This window comes from Kryptolebias marmoratus, linkage group LG1 (genome assembly GCF_001649575.2).
Source record: "Kryptolebias marmoratus isolate JLee-2015 linkage group LG1, ASM164957v2, whole genome shotgun sequence".
In the NCBI taxonomy this organism is placed as follows: Eukaryota; Metazoa; Chordata; class Actinopteri; order Cyprinodontiformes; family Rivulidae; genus Kryptolebias; species Kryptolebias marmoratus.
Genome location: NC_051430.1, coordinates 12,522,208 through 12,547,499, shown reverse-complemented (window position 1 = coordinate 12,547,499; position 25,292 = coordinate 12,522,208). Strand labels below are relative to the sequence as shown.

Genomic DNA, 25,292 nt, shown 5'->3' with positions numbered 1-25,292 from the left:
AACATGCATTTTCTCAATTATCTAGTTTTAATTAACTATTTGAGGCTTAAAGAACAGTGTCATGTTACACCGTGATTGACAGTGTGACAACCTTTCAGTGAGTTGGCAGGATGTTTAGGTCCCTAATTAGCAGACGCTGGCTCCAAAAAAACCAACGTGACAGCTTCCAGAAAAAAAAACAAAAAAACTTACATTTTGCCTTCAGTTCTGGACAACAGGAAAAAGGCGCAGACACTTTGTCCATATTTATTAATGTCGACGGCAGCAACACAGACGTTCAGTTGAGAAAACATCGCCAAACTAAAGTCACAGTATGACAGGGGTGACATTTTTGAGAAAGTTGTTTTATGAGCGTGAAAAACGATATAAAAGGGCACCCGGTTTGGCTAGCCGTTAGCCTAGCCTGGAGGCAAACTTCTGCCCTTTTTTTTTTCTGTGCTCCATGTCCTGTGACTGATCTCACCGCTCAAAAGGCACCGACTATTGATGACAAATTGACAGCGCAAGGCTTCAAAATGACCAAAGTATCCCTTTAAAGCTCAGCAACAAAGTTAAATCAGTTCCGTAAAAAGCAAAGCTTTAAGGCCCTGAGCAGCACAAGCCCCTGCTGCCTCCCCATAAACTCCACTTTAGGAAAACAAAGCCCGTCTGCGTCGCCACACATCAGTCCAGATAAGAAATTACAGAATTTATTTAGACCGAAAGCAGTCCCATAAATACGATTTTATTTTCCCTTCACGATTCCGTGATGTAGATGCGTACTGTGCAAGTGCACTGTATATTTGTTGCCTTGCATCCAGCTTAACAACTTGTCTGCTGCCATAGCAACTGCGGAGGAGCACCGAGCAGCGCCCGCCTGCTTGTGCAATGGCTGTCACTCGTGGCAACGACCAATCAGAAGTTCCCATCCCTATTTTTTTTTTTCTTATTCCTTTTTCTCTCCCCCCAACCCCCCTCCTCTTTCTTGCACGAGCTGCTGGAAGATGGAGGGATGGAGTGGGTGGGTTCTCGGCACCATGCATCTGCCAGTAATAGGACAGACGGATCGTCAGTCTCCGTCCTGCCGGCCGGCGATTGGTCAAGGAGCTGCACTTGCAATAATATAAACATGTCTCCTGCTCGCCCCGGCTCGATCCGAGGCTTTGCAGGCGGCCGCGCGAGTACTACATCAAACTGTATGAAAAGTCCCATCATGTGTTGTGGTGTTGCGGGGCTCAATCTCTCTCACTGGTAGGGGGGATATGCTCGCAGCTGGCCGCGCGCGCGTCAGGAAACGAGGCAACGAGCTAGAGGCAAGACGCGCGGGGAAAGAGAGAGGGAGAGGGGGGCACTCTGCCGCGCTTTCATCATTATAATCACCATCCTAAGTACTAGCTCTTAACATTTTGTTTTTCGGTGTTCAGGCGAGAAGTGACAAGACTATAGACCCCTCCTCTGCAGGGCGGAGCGTGCATTTTCATTTTGTATTTTTTTTTTATTTTTTTTATTTTTTAACCCCCCTCTTCTTCATTTCTTTTCTCTCTTTTTTTTCCTCCCCTCTGCTCTCTTTTTTTCCTCCCCCTGTACCCTGCTCTGACACGTCTGCACTGACTGAGTGAGTGGCATTGGCACACTGTCAATCGCTCACTAGCGCTGCCATCAAACAACATAAAACACACACAGGCAGAGAGGCTGCAGCTCATAAATTTCAGCAGGGCAAGAGATTTTTCTGCGCATCGCCTTCTTTCTCCTTCTTCTTCTTCTTCTTTTTTTACAGCGTCGTATCCTAATTAATTTCGTCTTGCTGTTGCTCTTTTATTTTTTTTATTTTTTAAGAAAAAAAACAGAAATCTTCCCAACTTTTTTTTTTTTTGGTACGTTTCATATTTTTTTATATACATGAACATTTGGACACCTTGTGCTACAAATGTTTTTTTAATTATTGGCAACACCTGCGAGCAAGGCTGAGATTTCTTGTTTTTAATATTATTGTTATTGCTCTTTTTTTATTATTATTATTACAATTATTATTATTATTATTTTACATGTTTGCACGTCTCAACGTTGGGATATTTTCGGTGGATTTGTGGACATTTTCAAGAGGAGATCCACACGAAGAGCGCTAAATAAATGAGAGACCAGCATCGAGGACCGCTGCTGTCCACGCTAAACCGGTCAGATCGCAGAGAAAAGGCGGACTGCTGCGGGAATACGATGCCGGTGCTGCTGACGGTGACGATGGAGCGTTTATTCTGACGAAGAAGTTTGCAGAAGGAGACGCGAGAGATTGATGCGTTTTTCGCTGCGAATCCAAGCGGCACGGCTTTTGGCACTTTGGACCGCGCGTAAAAAAAAAAAAACAACCCAACAACAACAACAACTGGAGGACAGCGGCAACTTGGGCACGAGATTTACGCCGAAACACCCACCTTTTCATATAGTTGATTTATATTAAAAAAAAAACAACAAAAAAAAAAAAACACACAAAACGTGTTTTTTATTTTTATTTCCCCTCCTTTTTTATTTTTCGCTGAGCGCTTCTACAATTTGTTCATCCACCCAGTCTGTGCGGCACATGCTCTAGACGGTTTCGTATATGAGTTTTTCAATTTGCGTGGCTCAGTGCACAGACTCTTTAGCGTCTACTATGGACGATCAAGCCCGGATCATGCAGTCGATCGGCGGCGTCAGCCTGGCCGGACACTCGGTGCAGGGAGGCATGCCGCTGCCGCCTCCACATGGGCACGACGGGACGGACGGGGACGGCAGGAAGCAGGACATCGGTGACATCCTGCATCAAATCATGACCATAACCGATCAGAGTCTGGACGAGGCGCAAGCAAAGTTGGTTGATTTATATGTTTGTTTGTTTTTCTTCTTTCTTTCTTTTCAATAATAAGCTCAGCAACCCCCGCCCCCCCCCTCCTTACAGACCTCATCAATACTGAAATGTGGCCAGATTTACCTGAACTCCCCAGTGCGTATTAATAAGGCTGGCTTGGCCTCGGGATGAGTTGTTTTCTTGTGTGTTTGTTTGTTTCGCCTCACGCAGCTTTGACACACGACAAAGTTGCGACTGAGTTTTGTTTAAACTACCTGTTTGCCTGCAGGAACATGAGTGAAAAGTTTTGTCCTTTAAAAATGTTCACAAATCTTCCAAAAGAAATAATAATATTAATGAAAAAACTTGGTGCTAAAACACACTTCATCCCAGTATAGGAGGTTAGAGAACTCTAATTGGAAGCACCATTTATGTAAGAAATTGCTGTTATGTTGTGCTGAGGAGTATAGATTTTGATAAATGTGTGAAGTAGGATGATTAAAAGCACAATGGCAGCCTAACTTAGAGCAGCCAGTAACTTATTCATGTCTGCTCTGATTTATCAGTGAACTTATTTGAGTGCTTTGTTTTGTTTTTTTAATACTGAAACAGGAAACATGGACTGAACTGTCACAGAATGAAACCAGCACTCTTCAGCGTTCTCTGCGAAATCAAAGAAAAGACAGGTAAGATCTATTTTTTTTAAAATTATTATTATTATTATTTTTTTTACCCTGGAACAAGTCCTGATCTAAAACTAGTCATTCCAAGAAAAATTAGATTTATGCCTCACAGGGATTGTTACCTCCCAGCGATCCGATGGCATTCAGGTTGCAGGGGACCTCTGCCCAAATGAATCAATCACCTTTTTAAATATGTCCTAGTGCCAAGTGGGAACACTTCTGTTGTCACAGTGCAGCAAGTGGATTGGGTTTCCTCTGAAGATGCTCTTGTTCCTACAGGAGTGCCTTTCGCAGCACTGCTGGTTGGAATTTAAACAGAAAGAGATCAGTCCCAGCACCCTGGCACAGAAACAAGACGGGGAAATCCCGAAACATATGCTCCACACAGCTAAGATCACAAAGAATTCATGCTTCCTAACATGACAACAATTACCACGCTTTCAAGGAGACTATAAATCTATAATTGGAGTGCAACACTGCGGAGACTCTTTGGTTTTAAAAATGTAAGTTTTTTTGTTTTGTTTTTAAATCCTGGAACAAAGCAAAATCTGCTTTTTAATTCAGTTAGAATTAAAATGAAAAGAAAAATATTTGGTAAAATTAAGGATTTAATTTTGGTCATATTTTTATGAGCAAGATTAAAAAAGTTTCGATTTGCTTGCAAACACCCTGAGAAGTGATAACTAATCTAACTAATTCAGTTAATGTTTTGTGTCATATGATTTCAAAGCTCAAAATTATCCACAAGAAAACAAAACAAAACAAATCTATTTTCTCCAAAACTGATAACTACACTTTACACACTTTGTGTAAACTCACAGCATCGATTTACACTCTGGCATAAAGCTGCATCTGATTTTTAGTAACGTGCTCTTTTATTTTATTATTTCCAGAGTGAAAATGCCTTATATTTATAGTTTTCCTCTATCCTTAAAGCAAATATATATATACATATATATGTTCAACAAAGGGTTTCAATATTTAAACACCGTACGTCAGCCTTTATTTTTCTAGTAGCTGTTACGTGTTTTTCTTTGTAAAAAGAAAAAATAAAAAACCTAATGAGCGAAGCTTATCCTCGTCAGATTTGTGACCTTTGTACATTTTATGAGGAAATTAGCTTTTAAGAGATCATAAAACTTTATGAACTTCCACAACACAGGTGGCGTCCACAGGGACAGGCGGGTGGCGGTGGTGGTTATGGGGTGGGGTGGGGGTGTCTTTAGTCAAGTGGAGGTGCTGTGATGTACATGTGCTCCTTTAAAACTTTAGCGGCAAATAAAAACATACGGTGCTAAAGGTAAAAACACAGATCAGGTCACACCAAACGTCAGATCTAAGGGGAAAGCATGGCTGCATCTTTCCTGTACAAAAACATTATTTTAGCTGTTTTATTTTGCAACTTGAAAATTGTTCCAACTCTGAAGTTATTATTATCTATTTACGTTTGAACGCTGCTGCCAAATGTTCAAGTTTCAGTGTGCTCGTTTGAAAAAGTTAAAGAAAGATAACAAAGAAATTAAGGATGTATTACATGCACAGTCTGAGAGTGTGTTTCCCACTCCAAGTGTGTGTCAGAGAGAGAGACCAGACAGCAGAGGAGAGCGAGACTAAGTTTGTATATATATGTGTGTGTGTAAATGCATGTGTGTGTGCATGGTTAACCTGTAGTTTGGAGTCAGAGCCTCCACCCGCCTCCACCACCTCTGACAGAGCTCAGCTGGTCCGGTGGCCTTTCTGACTGGCCTGTTCTTCCAGCTCACAGCGAGCCTTTCACTGGCTCCTGGAGCACCGTTCAGGGCTTCCTCAGCCCTTTTATGTCTGCTCAGATGACACACAGGACTGCTGTCCTTCAGCCATTCAGTGACGCTTCACGATAAACCCTAAGGCAGTCCGAGAATTATCCGTGTAAATGCTGAGCTCGTGTATGATGTTATCATGTGTGCACATGATTACTGAGACTCAAAGTTTGGCTGTTTTTTTCATTGTTTTTTTTTTTGTGATCAAGGTGTGAATCAGAACTTTCTAAAGTGCCTTTTCTCCTGAGTTTATGACATTTTGAAGACTTGTCAGAGTGTTTTGGAGTTTATGGCACTCCTCGAACTGTTATTGTGGAGCTACAGCACATTTCTGCATTGCTAATGCCCTAGAAGTATTAATTCACTTTGATATGCTAATTAGAGAACATTATGCAAGAAATGAGATTAAGTGGCAGCATGAAGTCATTTGCCTGTCACTAAATTGAGTGTTTTTAGCGGGAGCCCACCCCACCCCATCTTTTTTTCTGGGTTTTGCATTCAGATAAGCTAAATGTGAGATCCGGTTGTGTTGTTCCAGTGTGTGATTCAGACAGACATTTTGGGACAAACATTAAAATCTGGAAAAATCTAATTTTTCCATGTTTCAGGAGAACAGCTACATTTAGACTGTACCTCCCCCCCCCGCCCCCCCTTGCAGGTTGCAAAAGAAGACAATGAATGCATTGAGTGATTCCGATGACTTTTGCAGTTATTCCTCTGTGCTGGGTTTGTCTTATCCTGCTGTCTACTCCCCCCTTGTCTCGCTCCTCGTGCTTGGAAGAGGGGGCTTACAGACGCAGCAGCAGCAAGCAGTGGGAGCGGCAAGAATAACAAAGGTGAAAGATTACCTCCATATGGTATTTCTGACCAGGAAAAGAGAGGTTCTGTGGCAAGACTCCTCTTTGATGTGAGGTTTAATCAATAGAGAGAGATTACAGAAAACTATTACAGGCTAAATCATGGAGCGCTACAGAGAGGCTTAGCCTTCTCCACAGCTCTCTCAGCTGCAAGGCACTTCTCCTGGTCGCGTATTGACTTGTTGTTTTCCTGACCTTTGACTCATCAGGTTCAGAAATGGGGAGGGGGGTGGGGCGGGGGCTGGTGGTCCAGAGAGAGAGAGAGAGAGAGAGAGACAGAGAGGGAGGGGAGTGTGGCAGATTCAGGCTGATAACTGCTGTGATCCACTGTTTGTAGCTGTGGATTAGGGAGAGAGAGAAAGAGAGAGACACTGCACTCACAGGTCAGAGGAATGTCGCCGTTTTGTTGCACTCGGTTTGTGGGGAGCGAGACATACTTTCACGTATGGTTTGTGCGTGCTTCCATGCAACGGTGAGGTCTGGTTAACTAAATACAGTTCAGGATGAGGCTGTAATTAATCACATGCAAGGCAGACTAAAAGCATTACCTGCAGTAAATAGAGTTAGGACTGAGGAGGTAAGCAGTTTTTTTTTTTAAATCTTTGGGGAAAATGAATTTCAGTGTTCCTTGACAAACTTAACAAGCCCTCTCCTTCCTACAGTTTAATAATATCATAATTAACAATAAATATTAATAATAATTATGTTTTACACAAAAGATTTTAATTTCTTACACTTATTTCACTGTCTTATGGGCTTCTTTCATCCTGAAAAGCTTTAGTAAATGCATGGCAGGGAACAGAAAGCCATTCAGCTGCAGAGACAATTGACTTTGGCTGCTTTTTGTCTCAGGGAGCCGCCGTTATGCGGCTGGAGTGACTAGATAGCGTTGTGCCGAATGGTTCGTGCACAGCTGGGTTCCTGACTGACTCAATGGCAGGCCCTACTGCTTCCTCCTCTATAGCACAAGGGGGACTCGGGGAAGATGTGGCTATTATCTAAGCAGCTCCCAAATACCCTCCATTTCCCCCATCAGCGCAGATGAAAAGAAGGGGAGCAAGACAAAGAGGACAGGGGGAAAAAAAACAAGAGCGTACATATCAGTTTCATTTGGAAGGGTAAATGCTTTTGTGCTGCGGGGAGAGATGTCTGCAGCCGTGTCGCCTTGCTTCTGCACACACAGCTCCTTAAACCTGTTTTTTTTTCCTTTTTCCCTTTTTTTTTAATACAATGATCCGATGCCATCCCTCCATCTGCACACCCAAGCAGTCGTACCCCCCTCTCTCCCCCCCATCAATCGCTCGAAGCATTTTCTGCAGGCTTTCTGTGCGATCAACAGCTCATAATTGTTTTTTGCACATACGTTATGCAAATGAGCCTTTATGGCAACTGGCATAACAATTAGCATCCTCCAACAATATTTTACTAGGTTAATTGCAGAATTTCTAAATTGTACATCTGAGTTGTTAATTAGGCATGACAGAGGTGGTGAAATAGTTATCTTCAGGCGGTGGCAGCCAGCAGAGGCTGCTTTGGATGCAAAAAGGAAGGATTGATTGAAATTAGTTTACAGCAGTAGGAGTGAGCCTATTGGAGACTCGTTGGCCCCTTTTGATTTTTGTTTGTGGCATCTGTTTGTTGCTGAATGTAAAAAAATAAAAGAAAGAAAGAAAGAAAAAAAACACCCTGAAGTAGACAGAAAGACGCTGGACCACACGAGAACTCCACGCAGAAAGGGATTGCCCGTTTGTGTCAATTTAAAGAAGTGCTTGTTGTAAATAGAGTAAACAGATGTGAATGATGCAGCTTGTCATGTTGGCGCAAGTTAGCAAGGAATTTGTTCTCATGCATCACTGGAGTTGGACTGTTGTCAAAACTGTAAAAATCTTTGACCTGCCTTACACGCCGAGGCTGTAGGTTTTATTTTCATATTTCTCCACAAGTTACACTGTGTAACTGCCACTAGTTTTTATTAAGTCCATGGAAGCTTAAAATAAATTATAAAACTAAAACTTTATGTTTATTTATAGGAATAAATAAATACGCTAATGCAAATTTTAAAAAAAGAAATCCAGATAAACCTCTAATGATTTTCTGAAAATGTAAATTATTACCCTGTGTTCTTATTTCCTAACGTACTTTTAGAAAACTTGTTTTCTCACCTCTAATTTATCTACAATTGCAGCTAAAAATGACACCACCCGGAGACTTTTTACCCTCGTGTCTCCTGCTGTTCGTGTGTGTGTCACTCGATTACCGAGTCCCTGTAATGCTGTATTGAGCTGCGTATAAGTGTGTAAAACAGGTTAGAGTGAAAGAGTGCTGCAAACCAACTCCTGGCTCAGTAATGGCTGCTATTTTTAGGTCCCTATTTCATTATTAGTTCTTGTGTTTCAGGGAGAAGTTTGCCTCTCGGGACAATAGACACTATGATGTTCATTGACTCTGTATGGACAGTTATATGACTTATCATTTGTGAGTGCAGGAAGTCTGAAAGTCATTTTACATTTGCTCATATTTTTGATTTTTTTATGTAAATCTTGTATTTAATGATCATTTTGGAGTCTAATCTGTGCGTGTGTGTGTGACTCCAACAAGTGATAAAATTTTGTAGCTAAGTTATATTTTTAGACCGCTCTTTAAATATTTTGTCACTTTGCTAGTTTGGAGCCGGTTACCTGATAGTGGCAGAGTGAACCATAATTATTGCCAGTTTTTTTTTGTTTTTTTTTTAAAAAGTGAATTTGAGTTGCTTCTTATTCCTCAAGCTTTAAATTGAAGCTCCACTCACCATTGTTTCATGCATTACAATGATCTATTGGCAGCAAAAAAGGGAGAAAAAAGAAAGTCTGCAATGCAATGAAATTTTAATCAGCGTCTTCTGCTGCTTTAATAAGGCAAATAATTCTTATTGGCTGCCGTGTTAAGATTTCTAATATTTAATTCATAACAAACCTTGCAATATTCTGCTGAAGCCTTAAGACAAGCTCTACTCTGCTGCCTTTTAAAAGGGAACACCGAGAGGAAAATAAAATGATCTAAGCGCAAGTGCAATACGAGCATTTCATCAAGAACTGTGGCACAAATATCACATCATCTTGATTTTGCTTATGCATGTAGGTATGTATCTTCAAATGACTATATATATTTTTATATCTAAACAATTTTATCGAAGCTTTTTCAGTCTGAAGTCAGTCTGTCGTGGCTGGTGTAAAATGGTTAAACTCTTAAATACCTCCCAGTAATTTTGTTAAGGGGTTACCAGAGTGCAACCATTTGCTGTGCAGACCATCCTTTTTGTTTTCTTAAGTCCTTGAAGTTCATTTTTGTGTCTGAAGTAATGGAAAGATGGCGAGGGGCCAGCAGTTAGGTGCTGGCTCATGTTACAGTGAATCGGCGGGCCCTGTTTTCGTCACTCGGTGAAATGGCTTAATTGGTGTCAGAGCCCCAGGGATAAAGGCCTCTCGCTCTGAAACACAGCCACACAGGCCCCTGTCTTCCCTCAAACCAGGAGGAACGGCCGACGTCTGCTGGTGAACGAGAACTGAGCCGTGGCACAACAATACCAAATGATGTTTGGGATGACAGAAATTAATATGCACTTGCTCCCAGAAAGCCATGATTAATGACGGTGAGCGGGGGAATGCTGTCCCTCCTTTTGCTCCTCTTTGATGGGGGACTGAAAAGCTAAAATACAAAACAAAAAACTGCTGGTTTCTCCTCTTTTTTAGGAAGTGGAGGTCATCCAGCATTCATTACTGCTATTCTTCTTTTGTTTTTTCCTTAAGAAGGAGGCAGAGAAGAGCTGTTAGCTTGTAATGAATTTTGAAATAATTACCTAACAAAGTCTGTTGTGTCTCAAAGACAGGACAGGACACACACCCATGTACTTAAGCAAAGAATTTCACCTATTGCTCATTTTAATTTAAAGTCCAAACATAATACTTCTAATTTATAATTCTAAAGGGTCATTTGAACAAAAAAGGAGCATTTTTAATTTTGATATATGGAGTTAGTAACTGGTGTTCCAACGGTGATTTTTTTTTTTAAAGGAATTTAATCCACACCCATTGATTTGGAGCCAAACGTGTGAACAAAATGGTGGTGTGCTGTTGCCATGATAATGATCTGTATCTGTTGTGTCCTAGGAGGAGACACATGAATATTTAATTGTGTCTGCTACAGAGATCCCCAGACCCTTCTGTTCATTTCTTACTTTCTCTAATGTGCTTCCACCCTCCCAGGTACTTCCCCTCCAAAGTAATGGAGAATTAAAGTGCGCATTAAAATGATACAAATTGCGACGTAAGGGATTTCTGAGGACATTCGTCTCCGTGCAATGTGCTCAAAAATTCAAATGGCAAGTTTTGACAACGGACATTCTGCTGACACTGTGCATTTGCCTCACATCGGCTCCTCAAATAAGCATTTCCTCTGTCAGAGTGATTGATATGTATTAAGCGTGCACTTTTTACATCACAGTGCTCTGGAAGATGATGTGGGTGCAAGGATATGAGTTTTAAACAGCGAATGAGCTCCCCCCCACCCCCCATATTGATCTATTTGTGTTGCCGGAGTGGCAGGTGCTATACGAACACCGTGTCAGCTTTGATTGTTTGTGTCAGTGATCCGAGCCGACACTGAGCTCTCTTACTGTTCGTCGCCGCTCTTGCTTCCTCTTGATGAATGGCAGCATGCTGCTCAGAATTTGAAAAAAAAGAAGACGAAAAAAATCTTGTTGGTGTCAGAATCAACCCTGGATTTCAGAGATTACTTATCACTTGTGTAGCCCTTTTTTTTCATCCACGACTGTGGGACAGCAGGAATTTTCAGGGAGTGGTTTTTGATCTCTTAATGCAATTAAGTAAAAGCTTTCAGTTTGAACGGGACCGTGGGTTGGTGAGGGACAGGAGGTGTGGTGCTTCTCCTTCTCTCCACATTCAAGTTTCACTCCTAACCTGTGTGTGTGTTGGCAGGCGTGCTAGGGTACGGCGTGAAGGTGAGCCCCTGTAAGTATGCAGATCACGGCGGGCCTCGCACGGGTGCTGAAGGAGAGCATGGAGTGGCAGAGTTAATTTATTTAATGACTGAGCGTCTTATATCTTCCCAGCCCTGATTAGAATCCATGCTTGATGAGGGAAGCGATAGAGGGCTGTGCACTGCCCCCAGGCCCTGGCACGTACATTCATGGTTTTCTTTCTCCAGTGACTCTTTTCTCTAAATCTACAGTTTTTGTGCAAAGAAATTTAGCAGCTTGCTACAATACTCTTTGATTGTGTCCATACGTGGGATAATTTTGTTGCTCACTGACAGGCAATGTAGCTCTGAGGCTGAATAAATATGTGTGTTTGTTATGTGTGTGTGTGTGTGGTGTGCTCCGTGATAAAGACGAAGTGCCGTGGAGCTGTATGAACGTGGGAAAGCCAAACAGAGTGTGTCACTTTGGCAGCGCGGGCTGTCAGCATTGAGGAGCTGCAGTTGTAAAAACCATGACCTTCCTCTCTGCCAGCATGTCTCTCGCGGAGCCAAAGCGCTGCCCCGTAGATTTGGGCTGGCTGTGGGAGGGAATACAAACACAGAGAAAAGGACAGGCGATGGAATAAACAGAAAAAAAAGAAAAAGAAAACAGCAAGAGCCGTAATTGTAAGGAGGAAGGGTGGAGGGGGTCTGGTTGAAGTAATGAAATACTTCTCGGAGCTATCATGATTGAGAAGGTGAGGAGGGGGAAGGACTCGCGAAAGAGGGGAAAAATACTCCGCGGCTTCTAACATTTCCAAGAGCCGTCATCAGCAATGCCGCAGCAAGCCTTACAAACCAGAAATTATTTCTTCAGGCGTCGCTGTCAAGTGTTATTCAAATAACACCAGCCTCACATTTGAATAACAGCCGACATTTTGAATTAATTAATCAGACAAGATAGTCTGGGCCTTTTCTCATTAGTCTACAGGTCAGGTTGGGGAAGATATATGCGCTGGTGATGATATACTTGTCTTTAATAGTGATTTATGGAGATTTGGGATTGTACTCGATTTGTCAAAAGGCCCGCTGGTAGAAAAACAGAGGAGTGTATATTTCATTACTTTATCTTTGATGCTAAAAGATACAATCCTGCTGTTTAGATGCACGCGAAGACTCTTTTACATTTGCTTGTCTTGACTGAAGATACACACACACACATTTAATCTCCCCTCGCACCGTAGACCTCTCCCGTTTTACTTTTCCTATGCAATTAAGCAAGGGCTGTAAATTATAACTGTGCCGTACTTTAATTATCATGGTGTAAAAATAGAGTTCCTGTCTTTGAGAGGATTTCATTAACTCACTCAATATTCCATGTCAGCTTGGAGAATCACAGGATTGCAGGAGGGCTTGAATTTAAAATGCTGCGGAAATAAAAAAGAAAGTGTTTTTTTTTTTTTTTTTTACTATATATGAGTAAAAAAAATGTGTGAAAATATACAGTCTATATTTATGGATCCAGCTCAGTGCTGCCTGTTTACCAGCCGGTGTGACATTTTATTTTGGGTTCATATACAGTGGTGTGTGTGGTCATGGAGGTGTGAATGAAAATTTTAAAAGGATAGCTGGTGTTAATGATGTAGTGTCACCTGATTTATGAAGTGTTAGATATAAATGAACAGTTAGTCTAGCAGCAGCTATTTGTATTTCTTTTTTTTTAACATGCTCAGGTTTTAATTATAGAGTAGAAATGCAGTGCGGTATGCATGGTGGTGTGTGTGTGTGTATGTGTGTTAGAGTGTCAGGAAGCTATGAGCTGTTGCCATTCCGGTGAGCAGCCCACACAAAATGCGCCAACACCAGTGTGACAAAACATTCAAATAAATTGCTGTCAGGCTGCTGAAACACCAAGTGCAGCGATTTTTATCTGACATGTGGAAGACCCAGACATGCAGTCCTGACAAGTAACGCCGGAGCACCTGTGAGAGACGAGCGATAAAAATCAGAATGCGCCTGATCCTCGGCATAACAATACCTATCATTACGTGATATTATTTCTCTTTTTTAAGAGAGAGCTCAAGATGGAAAGATAGTAGGGACTTGTGTGTGTTTTATAAAGGGTAATAATTTATTTTCAGCTGTTTCTTGGCGAAGCAAATTTACAGGTAAATTAAATTAAGATGACATGTCAACAAGTCATTTTTAATGCAGAATTCTTGATTGGTCGAAGAGAATTGCAACATGTGGAGATGATGACAAATACATACACATAGAACAATGTGTATTTTGTATATTTATTTATTTTTTAAATCAAGAAGCTTTTTATAATTTTAAAATATCTCTGCATGACATTGCTATACATCTGGACTTATAAATTCTGTTTCTTTTAAATATATTTTTTGTACAAAATCAACCTGCTTCATTTCACTGATTGGCTTAGTGTTGCTGTTCCAAGCAGCATGAATACACAAATAAACACCTTGTTTCACTGACTCCACAGTCCTTGCTCAGTAATTCTGAAGCCAAATTAAGGAATGTTAAAAAAAGAAAGTAACAAAGAACTCACTGTGGAATGTGCCATCCATTCTCTACTGTGTTGTTATTTTCTCCCTTATAGGTTACTAATGAGGAATCGGCCCTCATTATGATTTTAAGGATGAGAGAGGAAAGCTTTTAATTAATGATATGTAAATGGTTCTGAATTGATTACGTTAGAATATCAAGAGAGATGGGTAGAAGCTGTGGTGTAATATATTTTAATTAAGAATTAATTAAAAATGATGGCAATTTTATAGAGGCTCACAGAAAATAGAAAGAATTTATTTTCTGTCACAAGTAAACTAGGCCTTGATTGAATAAACAGACACATGCTGTATTCATTGAAGAGTTGCCACAATGAGTTATCTCGAGTGTAAATATCTACATATACATATGTATTTATAAGATCAGTGTGGCTTGTCAGTGGTCGACCACAAGCTGGGTTTTCTGGGGTTAATGGTGATTTATCTCATTCCTAATTCATGAGTTCCTCCTGGTCTGTGTTAGGAAGATCAATACAGCTGTGTTTCCTTTTTGAATTCAGCGTCTGCAATTAGATTTGCAACGTGGAACACAATTATGAGTAAGACATGAATGCGAGTTTTTATCTCGTGTGGCGAGTGTATGCGGGGCCCCAAAAGATATCAATCTGTATAGGCTGTAAAAAGATTTGTGTGAAAAAGATGAGTGGAGACGAGACGTGGACCCTAGTTAACCTTTTTAATTGCAATCTGCTTTCTTTCATTCAGTCTTTGGGGGGGTGGGGGCACAGGGAAAACAGAAGACATTAGCTGCATTAATAGTGAGCGCCCCTATTAAAGGGAGAGAGGTCTTTGTTTTCTGCTAACAGTGGCATACATGCTCTGTGCTAAACTCCGCGATCAATGGCAGAGAGGCTGCTATCACCGCACTCGGAGCAGGCGTAGCTCTGGGAGGAGGAGGGGGGGTCCCTGGTGGTTCATTTTGATTGGAGCGCGGAGTTTTGTGTTGAAAGGCGAGGGAGAGACAGGCTGTTGGAAGCAAATCCCCCTGGATCAGTTAGAGCTTTGCAACAAAAACACCTTGATATTCCTGGGAACATTTGCTTTGGAATAAAGAATGAATTTAAATAAACAGGCAATGAGAGAATGAAATGATCTAAAGCAATTTTGAAGGTGTATGTGTTCAGAAAAAGCTTTTATACTTCAGGATTAGAATTAATTTAGAAATTCTTTTCAAATCACAGTAGAGAGCTGCTGTTGAAAACTGCAACCTGGCATTACTTTGCTTTGGTGATACCCCCCTGCAAGTTTTTTTTTTAATCCAATTTTAGCAAATAAAATGTACATTTAGAAAACATACACAACAGTTTGACTGTTAGACCAAGAAACCATGGGCTGATGCAGAACATTTACGAGCTAACCAATCTAGGATAGATGTAAGGGAGGTGTGCTGCCTCAGACTGAGGGAGACTTAAATGGATAATTAGTCCCCACCAACACCATGTCACATGTAAAAACTTAGAGGCATCTTGTGCACAGATCAAATGGCTGGGAGCGGCCAGACAATCATACATAGGTGGTATGTATATGGATGCATGTTCATAATGTTCACGCAGAGCCAAGATGCAAGTGTGCATGCATATATACAGCGTGTGCACACCCAATGGCTGGCAGAGCATCTTCTTTCTGACACCTGCAACTAGTTGCAATACATCACTGTCAGGATCAGTTTCTCCACCTATCCGCATTTGCGCATTAGTTATCCATGGAGGTCTTCATCAAAAAGTTGAACAGTCTTGACATCAGCTCCCTAGTGGGAGCAGCAAAGGTGAAGTTGTGCTTGGGGTGCTATTGTGGTTGTCAACAGTGGATGTATGCTCTGCACCTAACAACACTGTAATGACAATTGAAGAGAGAAATGATAGTTTACCATGCAAAAGTCATGCCATTATTAATCCTACAATTGACATGTGAAGAGAAAACCTACTGCTTTGTAGTAGTTCCTTTCTCCAAGTTTACACCAAAAGCTGTGCTGTGTGTTCTAAATTTATGAACTAAAAAAGCTGACAGAACAATTTTTGCTAAAGGTCTCTTGTATTAAGAGTATGCAATTGTATAATCTGACTGCGAGTTTGGCTGGTGAGGAGGAAGTGAGGGCAGGGTTCCTCCTGTGTTAGCTTACTGTGGAGACAAGGAAAGCCTGCCAGTGGCACAGCTAGTGGTGAGTACCAACAGCTCCGGCCACGACAGAGAAGAGATGGGGAGTAGTGAGTGGTTTGGGGGGTAGGGGTGAGGGAGGGGGTTCAGCATCTGAACTGGTTGATGGGAGCCAGAACATGAAACAATGCCGGGGGAACGTCTGGTGGGTTCGCTGCACAGAATTACAAGCAAGGGAGCAGGCCTGCTGAGGCAATTACAGCTTAATGGGGTCATTTGGAAGGCAATTGCCAGGGGTTAATGTAGTATGGAGAGATGAGGTGAGATTGAAGTGAAATTTTTGGCTAGAAAATGTGTTCAAATGAAAAGGGAGCAGGCAGACAAGTTGTGCACTGATGGGGTGGGAGGTTGACTGGGGGAGCTGGACTGCAGCTTTTCACTGCCTCCCTGAGAGACATGAGGCCTGACCGTTCACCAATGCAGGCACATGTACATGTCCACACAGGTGCTTGTGCACTGTTTCTCCCTCCAGCCTCCTATTGTTGCTGAAATTGTGAACAAGAGCTCCGTTGCACCACTGTACAAAGACAAGTCATTTGATTTGCTTTGTCTTGGTCACCTGTTATATTAGCTGCAGCACTGGAAGACCAAAAATCAGGAGAGAAACAGTTTTCAAGTGATACAAAAAGAGATGTGTCAGATGAGCTACAAGAGGCACCTTAGAGAACAGGGATAAAAAGGATCATTATGGCTGTTATGTTAGCCAGTTCATTACCTTAATTACCCAACATAATCTGGTGTTGGAAGGGTGCAGTGAAGCTTTGGGAAGGAGTCTTTGCCAGGACCTTCTAGCCCAGGTTTCATCTCCCTGATCCCCTGATCTGCGGTAAGCAGCCTGATCGTGCTAATGCTAAACTTTGATCAAAGCCAAACTTATTTAAGGTCAGTCATGTGAAATCTCCTGGGAGCCACTGTGTGCGGTGAAGTGGACTGCGACATAGGAAGTAGTACAGCTCTGTGCCTTGCTGCTGCTGCCTGTGACCGTGCTGGATCACTGGACAGCAATAGCATTATCATCAGCCCTTTCAAGCCCTCAGCATTTTTACATTACACTGTTGATTATGCTCAACAGTGGAACTTAACGTCGTCCACTGCTGGAGATTCTTGGAGATTGCGCCCCCACCCCCCTCTCTTTTCTTTCTCTCTCTGTTTGTCTGTCTGTCTGTCATTCTCCCCCGCTCACTCTCTGTCATCTCTGTGAAGTCTCTGCCTCCCCTCCTTCTTCTACACAGGGTTTTGGCCGAGAGCCGGGCACTTCACTGAGGCAGATTTTCCCAGGCTCCCCAAAGGCTATTTTACCAGGACTCCCATTAGGTCTTTACTCATTACTAATGTTCCAAATCATTTACAGAAGAATCTATTTATTCTGTGTAGTAATGGATTCATTTGACACAGTTCTCTGGAACAAAGTTTTGCTTTTAATGTTCACCTTACCACAGTGGATTTATTTATGGGGTTTTGTATGTTTGGTTTATTTCCATGTGTTGCAGCAATGATTGCCTCCTATGAGCCTCAAATCCTTCCCATCACAGTAGAACATTGCACGATGCAGAGGTGGCTGAGCTTTGTGTCAGTGCTGCAGGAAAACAAGTATGATGCAACTGTGTTGTCATTTTAGAGTGACAAATAGACAGTGGCAGACCATCAGAAAGGGGAAGAGACTAGAATGGTGTCACTGACAGACTGCTATGACCTTTGGGTCCTTTGGCCTCCAGAGTGCAAGGCACATACAGTGTTTACCTCAGGTCAGCAAGAGCTCGAACATGTTGGATGTGATGTGTGTGTAATGGCATTTTTAAAAATTGGACATAAAATTTGTGTGCCTTCTTAGATTTAAAATGACTATTGTTCGCCCATGTGGAAAAAGTAGTTAATTCACAAATGGTCCATGAAACCTTTTGCACAAGAGAAGCATATCGCCTAAAGCTAGTGCACTTCTCCTTCTCTGACTCCGTGTCACCAAACCATCCCATCAAAGCCTGCCTCCTTCCTGTTGTAAGGTAGGGGAAGGGAAAAAAAAAATCAATGCTGCAATCTTTTCTTTTTGCCTCCTCCAATCCGTAATTGAAATGGAAAATCAAATGAACGGCAAGCAGATAATTGTTTTATCAATATTCCCTGCCTGCCCTACAAGGGTCAGTGCAGAATGATCATGAGTCGGGATATGACGAGGACAAAATGTGAAATTGAACAGCTAGGAGGCAATAAATCAGCCCTGACAACTAAGAGTGACCAGCATGTAGCTGCAGCAGGCGGCTCTCCTTTCAGAATTTGTCCTAAAGCTGTCTACAATAAATGGAGAATATTCATCTCATTATTGTTGCACTTAATATTGCTATCAAATATTATTCTTTGAGTCCAGACGTGAAGTCAAGGTCACCCGTTCTATTATTGTTGTCATTGTTAGTGTGTGATATTGAGACTATAATGGAGGGCAGCGCCATATGGACTGCTCCTCATATGAAGAGGCGAGGAATAAATTTAGCTTTTTGTCAGAGTTGGAAAAAGCAATTTACTTGTTGGTTTATAGCTGTGTAATTGTTAGAGAAATCAAAAAATCTATGTGAACTTAGCACCAATTGTAGTTACTTTGTCAAGTCACTCAAATGTTAAATTTAATAAAACTGACAGCATCTATAGTAACTCTTTTTTTTTGATCAACAGAGGCACACTTGACTGTTCTTTGGGGCGTTAAATTATTTTTCATAATTAATTACGTAATACAAAAAAATGTTGTTTTTTTTTTTCTTTTCTCTTACAATTGAAAAAATATCAAATCATTAAAATGTAAAGCAATTAAAAAATATTTAGACTAAGACATTAGTAAGATATTAGCTTATGAGATGATGGCTCATTGTTTTAGCTGTACAACAACTTTTTGTTTATCTCACCTGCATTATATATATCTTTAAATAAACTCATCGTGCCAGCCACGTCTTGTAAAAACTGCAGATAAAACTGTTGCCAGAAAATCGACATCCTAAATCATATGACGTCCCTTCCCATCTGGCTCATCCAGTTGCAAAGACATTGACAAAAATATGAAATTGATTTGGTTGAAGGGTGTTAAAGAGCCGACAGGAAAATGTCACAAACAATGAATGGTCGCAGCTTGGAGGAAAATCAATGACAGAGGTTGAAGCCAGTCTAGAGTGCTACTTGGCAGCATTACACTGTTGCTGGAAAAGAGCTGTCTTTTGGCCTTGGTCGCCTTATCTAAAAGAGAGCTTTGATTGTTTCATTGATGAAAGGATCTGGTAAAACTTACAAGGTTGTGAACGATAGTTTTTACCTTGTAAAGCATTTCAGTATGAAAATGTATATAATCATGGTGCTTGCAGTACAATTTTTCTTTTTCACATGTGTAACAACATTGGTACAACAATCTTAGTTGCCTACAGTTTTTTTAAAGTTGTATTAATTCTGCCATGTACTGTAGATTAACAGACTTAAAGACAAAAGAAAAAAAAAACAATTGGCAGAGTGTCTTTCAAGTGGACACACTGATGAAAATCCCCCCTACTTTGTTGGGATTGCAGTTGTAAGCTTTGCACCATATGCTACTTTCCTCTTTAGCTGGGATTATGCCATCATTATTGCTGATAAAAGCTGTTTACTGCCTTGGCTCCAAATTGATGCTCGGGGCGCTCTGAAACTGGCATTCCCCTCTCCAGAAGAGTTCATTCCATGCCAGCTGCTCAGGATTCAACCCCCCTTTTGTTTAAGATTTCACAGTTTTTGTAATGTTTATTTTCTTTTTAGCCCCCTACTTCCTTCTTCACATGCATGTTTTTTTTTCTAGATTTGCAACAATTTGACATTTACGCTTGATTTGCTTACATTGGATTGAAGGTGTCCAATGCATGGCTGTACAGGACTGATTGTAAAATACAAACAATACAACCTGGTTTTAGGTGGGTTCGGTGCCACATTTTGGGACAATATCCCGAAGGCTTCCTTCTCAGCATGTTACCAATCAATGGAACAATCAGTCAATGCAGACTCAGCCTGACAGCTGTGTTAAGATAACAACTGGTTCTCATGACTATACCACCCCCACTGACCTTGTGTGCCTCAAATTAATAATGTAAAATCAGCACAGGGCAACCTCTCTGAGGTTCCCATGCAGACAATGATGAACTACCTTTTTGCTTTACCATCAAAAACCACTCAGACTAAGTCATGTTTCAAGGCATACACTGAAAAGTCACTTTTTTTTCTTTCTTTTTTTCAACTTAGGCTCCATGTCCCTTAAATAATGTCTCTCACTCTTCCTCTACAGCTCTCTAGTACCTAGGGAAATCATGCTGATCAATATTTCCCATTTTAGAGGAACTGCAGCAAACATTCACACAGGATTTACTGTAGCTCTCTGTTAGACTTTAATCAAGCTATAATTTAGGTCCAACAAACAAAAGGCTCTCTAGAAAAAGAAAAATCTGTTTTCTGTTCAGGAGATTTTCACTATTATTACATTTATTTTGTCTTCTAGTATCTCCTGGCAATCTATGTGTTTATCTTTTTTATGTTGTATTTTTGTCTATGCATGTTCTTGCATGCATTGATAATGTCGTCACAGAATATAAATCAGAACACGCTATCTCCGTACTTCTTTATATTGGTTAAGGGCCATTGAACAAAACAACCTAATGCGTCCTTAACCATTTCAGTCATGGCAGGAAGTGGAAAGACTGCTGACTGGCTGACATAGGGGCCAACACCCCCCCCAGTTTGCTTATTGTTAAGTCATAAAGTGAGTCAAATTTTCTTGAAAATACAATAGGTAATATGGAATTAACTCAAACAGTGAATGAAAATTAAATGACAGTATATACTGTATATGTATTGTATCTGCCTGAAGTAGTTTGCTAACATGTAGACATTAAGGAAATACAAAATTTGGGGACATTTTAAATAAATTACTAATGTGCTGATACTAGTTAGGTATGTTTATAATTTTTAAAACTAATTTCAGACATTTTTCTGTCATATTTTGAGACACAGTCTACATAAAAACACCACACATATGAGGCTAGTGAGCAGAGAATTTCATTACATTTTAGACTACCAGATAAATAAGTTAGATAGACAACTAATTGTTCCCAACACATTATATATCAAAAACACAAGGCTAGTTACTCAGCAACTTTTCAACGAGGCTGAAACACATTTGTCCCACACCAGTGTCAGGTGTGGAATGTGGGGTTGAAGTTGATTTAATGACGGCATGCGTCTGAGATGGCAATGAATGTACATTGGCGAGTAGGAGTGAAGTGGGGAGTGCCATGTGCAACACTCCAATCTAACCAATGCTTCTGTCAGTCTGCTTGTTCTCTAATGCCAACTTCTTGTGTTTAAGTAGGTATTATTATGGAACTTGGCTGGCTTAATTGGTTTATGAGCGAATGCCTAAAGGTGGCCTAAAGAGAGGTATCGTCTTTGTAGCTATATCACAAAGCTATAGCATGAAAAAGGCCACTACAGTATCATATGTTTTATATATATATATATATATATATATATATATATATATATATATATATATATATATATATATATATATATGTCTGTATATAAAACATTAAAATAAGCTGATGAAGAGAACAGATGACATGTTACCTAGTCCTTAGATGTTAAACATTTGACAGTTGATTCTTCTTCTTTAAGTCTATAGCCGCTTAGCCAAGGACGATTATAGTTGTACTAAGTTAAGCTTAAAACCTTATGAAAAGATAAATCTCAGAACTCCCCCAAATTTTGGCTAGCTCGAGTGAGACGTAAGGGACTGATGAGAACATAATGTGCATATGCTGACAAATTCATAGGACATACACATACATTTAGTTCATTTGTGTTATTTAGCTACTTATTTTATTTATTTTATTGCTGATGAATTCTTTTGGTACACATGGAATTTCTTAAAATCAATATAAAAAATGTTCATGCTGCTGGAAATTTTCTCTGACATGATTGAAGTGGGTTTGCTCTGTGATCTCTGCTTGAACTTAGTTCAGACTTTTGTTGACTGTTATTCAAGGCAGGTGGTGACATAGCCTGTGTGGTCCCCATCAAAGGTGTGTGCAATTAGCTTGACGGCAAGTCCTGGATTTCCCTGAAATAAGACCCTCTACTGTTTGTGTGACTTCACAAAGGTGTCTGATTTTCTCTATGTGTGTGTTCATTGTAGCTACCAGCAAATATAAAGTGCCGTTCCTCCACCAGAGCTTTTAATAAAGTACCATGGTGCAGCATTGTCATACACCACAGTGGGTAGATCCAAAATGGGGGTTGTTGCAATGTAGGAGAATCTGTGTGTCACTTATTCAGCCTCCTGTAATGAGGAATGGACTTGGAAGAGAGGAGAGGGTAATGTATTGGAAAATATCCCTTTCAGCACCTCAGCATTACTTGTCATAGGTCAGGCTTAAAACGTATCTTGATACAGTTATTAACTCTAATCCAGGCATAAACACAAATCCTCAAGCACCAGCCCAATTAATAATTTGCATAATTAACATGCATTTTAAATAGAGGCTGGTCTTGTCGTTGCCAAAGCAGGGATGGGGGTAATTAGGGCTAACGGAGTAGTGCCTTGGGCCTTTACCCGTGGACGTGCTGCAGTCATTTCCAGCAAAGGGATTGACAACTGCAAGACAAGCTCCCTCGGCTTAGAGCAAAACCCCCTTTGACAGAATTAATAGTTGACAAACTGCTCCTAAAGCCCTGGCATTGTTTCTGTCAGTTGTTTGGTTTGATGTCACTGTTAGACATTATAAATCAATAGTGTCAGGATTTAGTAATGTTTATAGCCAGCCATGGTTTATTATTTCATGTGACTGTCATGGACAAATAGTATTTATCATAGCTGTCTATAAATTACTGCAGACAGACTGTTGGTTTACTGAAACTCACTCTGCTCTTACAGGACTTCCACTTACATATTTAAAGTAATTTATAATCGCAAACATAGGCGCACATTAACCCTTTGTGTTCTCTGTCTTCTTATTGGAGCTTGATTGTTGTGCTTCCGTCAACACATTAACACATTAAGACTCACTATGAGCACTTTGTCACATTTCCTTTTGTTTTTCTGAGTCTGATTTGAAATCAAGTTCTGATGAATAAAATTCATTTCAAATTTTTTTTAAACATATTTTTGTAGATTATATGATGTAAAAAAGTTTTTAGCTTTCGTAGTGCCAATTGTTTAAAAGTTATGACACAACAAAATGGCCTTACCTTTTGCTTTAGTGCCATGCTCATCAAATTTCATTGTGATTAATTGATTAACTCCTGCAACACTTTGCTAATGTGAAGCAAGCAAGAGCACAAGGATTGCAGTAATCGATTGAAGCTATCTGGTAGCATTACCATTATTTTCATTAATGCAGGGTCTTATTTGTTTAAATTCTTTATTTTTTCTAAGAAATATATAACAATAAAGACACTATTACCCAGTGTATTTTAAGTCAGCAGTTAAAATTCAGTGTAAGAATTAGTTTATGCCAGATGTACAAGTAACTACTATGTACTTTTGGTTTATTTTGTATAAAATTATGTTAAACTTATTTTGTAGGTCTGTGAAAGGATCACGGAACTCTAAAAAGAGAGAAGCAAGGGTAAGCTAAGCTGAAGCAGTCGTATTGGTCACCTATGTTATCGACTGTAAGGTCCACTTTCAGCAGGGAGGTCATTAGTTAGTCTCTGTGTGCTAATTCTTCCCCGGGTTGAGGCGTATCCGTTAGAATGCTAATTCACTACTATGATCTGACAGCTGGGGAAAAGAAAGGGCCAAACGGCTTCGGCAGAGAGAAAAGAGGAGGGAGCTGCAGCAGACTCCTGGTCTGGTTTTGTATTTGGGTAAAGAGGAGGACTTCACTTCATGGGATGTGGCAGAGTGTGTTCAGAGAAATGGGTGCGGGTCTGAGTCCTGCTGTCTTTGTCCCCCAGCAGCAGTGATGTAAAAGAAAGATGACATTTGGTGTCCACATTTAACTTGTATTTGCAGTCCACTTGAGAGGGCCAGTATGCATGACCTACCTTGATTAAGCCTGGGGCTGCCTTGGACTGTACCCTTTAGACTGAAACAAAAAGTGGAAGCTCACAGGCGAAAGCTGAGCCTGTATAATTGGGCCAAGTAGAGCTCCAGGAGGCAGGCAGTCTCCGCTTTGCCTTTTGTATATTCATGACCCCCCCGACTTGATTGATGGAAGGATAGCATTTGGTGACACTGTCATTTGCAAGTTGAAAAGGTAGTGTAGTGGCTGGAGCAGCACTGTAGCTGTGCCTTGAAAGGGGCATCAAGGAGGCTCATTTCTATGCTGATGATATCCAGCCCCCTCTCATTTTCTTTGTCTCCGTTAGAAGGACATCTGCTGACAACACTGAGTTTAAAAAGAGCCAAGTTGAAAATAAAAACGGGGGTAAAGGAACATGCATCTGTGTTTGTATGTGAAAAAAAAAAACATTGTTAAAGTGTGACTTTAATCTGTGTGAGGGTTTGCAACTTAATATCTGCACAAATGTGTTTTGCTTTTATATTAAAATTGAGAAAGCAGATGGCTTGAGAAACATACTATAGTTTGAGCATAGTTGATTTATTAACCTGGTTATACTTAAAGCCATAATGATATTTATATTATTGTGAATTTTTATATATAGAAAGTAGTTATTTCTCCTTTAAATGAAATTCACAAATTTAATTTAATTTGTTGTTGGGATTATCATTTTATGATATCTCCAATGTAATACCTTCACCCAATATTTGATATTTGTCAGGATATTCTATCAGCCATCTCTCTAAATGTTTATGATGTTAATGAAAATTTGTTTTAAGGTAAAAGTACACAAAGTGCACAAGAGGAAAACCTTCATACATAAATTTATCATACATAAATAATTCAAGCTTTTGTGATTCTCAATTTTTTAGGTGTAGCAGTTGGCTTTGAGTAATTGCACTACACTTATTTCTGTATATTCAGTATATCTACAATGTGTTTGATTAAATATGACTCTGAAAAAAGTACTTTGAGATCTGAAACCACATATCTATATATAATCCAGAGTAAAAAACGCTGTCATGTCTTGACAATTAAGTTGACAACTTGGCCTTGAAATAATAAATGTGACATTTGCCATCCAAAGGTAAATGAGACTTTCAAAGACACAAGATGCAAAGATGTCTTGAGCTGTCAGAATATTATTCAAGGCAACACAGCACTTTGAATGTGTAAAAAAAAAAGAAAAAGAAAGAAAGGACGAGGGTTTGTGACAGAAATATCAGTTTCCTAGAGACACTTCTTGCTATCCCCTCAGCACTTCAACCCACACTTATCAGAGCTACAATTTATAGCTGCGATGTGAAAGTGATTGCCTGCTACTCCCATCTTTGTATTTACACCAATTAGCACATAAACTCTAATTACTGAGATCATGGCAACCATAGTCCATAAATGCAA

General features: G+C 40.3%; 1 protein-coding gene across 9 annotated transcripts in view; it reads left to right on the top strand.

The window, feature by feature from the left end:
* Positions 1-1,132: 1,132 nt before the first annotated feature.
* The window catches only part of pbx3b (pre-B-cell leukemia homeobox 3b), a 56,913-nt gene continuing 32,753 nt past the window's right edge, over positions 1,133-25,292 (top strand). For 2 of the 9 annotated variants that reach the window (XM_017417272.2, XM_017417270.2), the window contains exons 1-2: positions 1,135-2,823; positions 3,413-3,486. In XM_017417272.2, coding sequence (XP_017272761.1) covers positions 2,576-2,823; positions 3,413-3,486 — 322 coding nt within the window. In that variant the 5' untranslated portion in view covers positions 1,135-2,575. Of the gene's footprint in view, positions 2,824-3,406; positions 3,487-25,292 lie in introns of all 9 variants that reach the window. The other 7 variants (XM_017417278.3, XM_017417275.3, XM_017417269.2 and 4 more) reach the window with 6 other exon arrangements.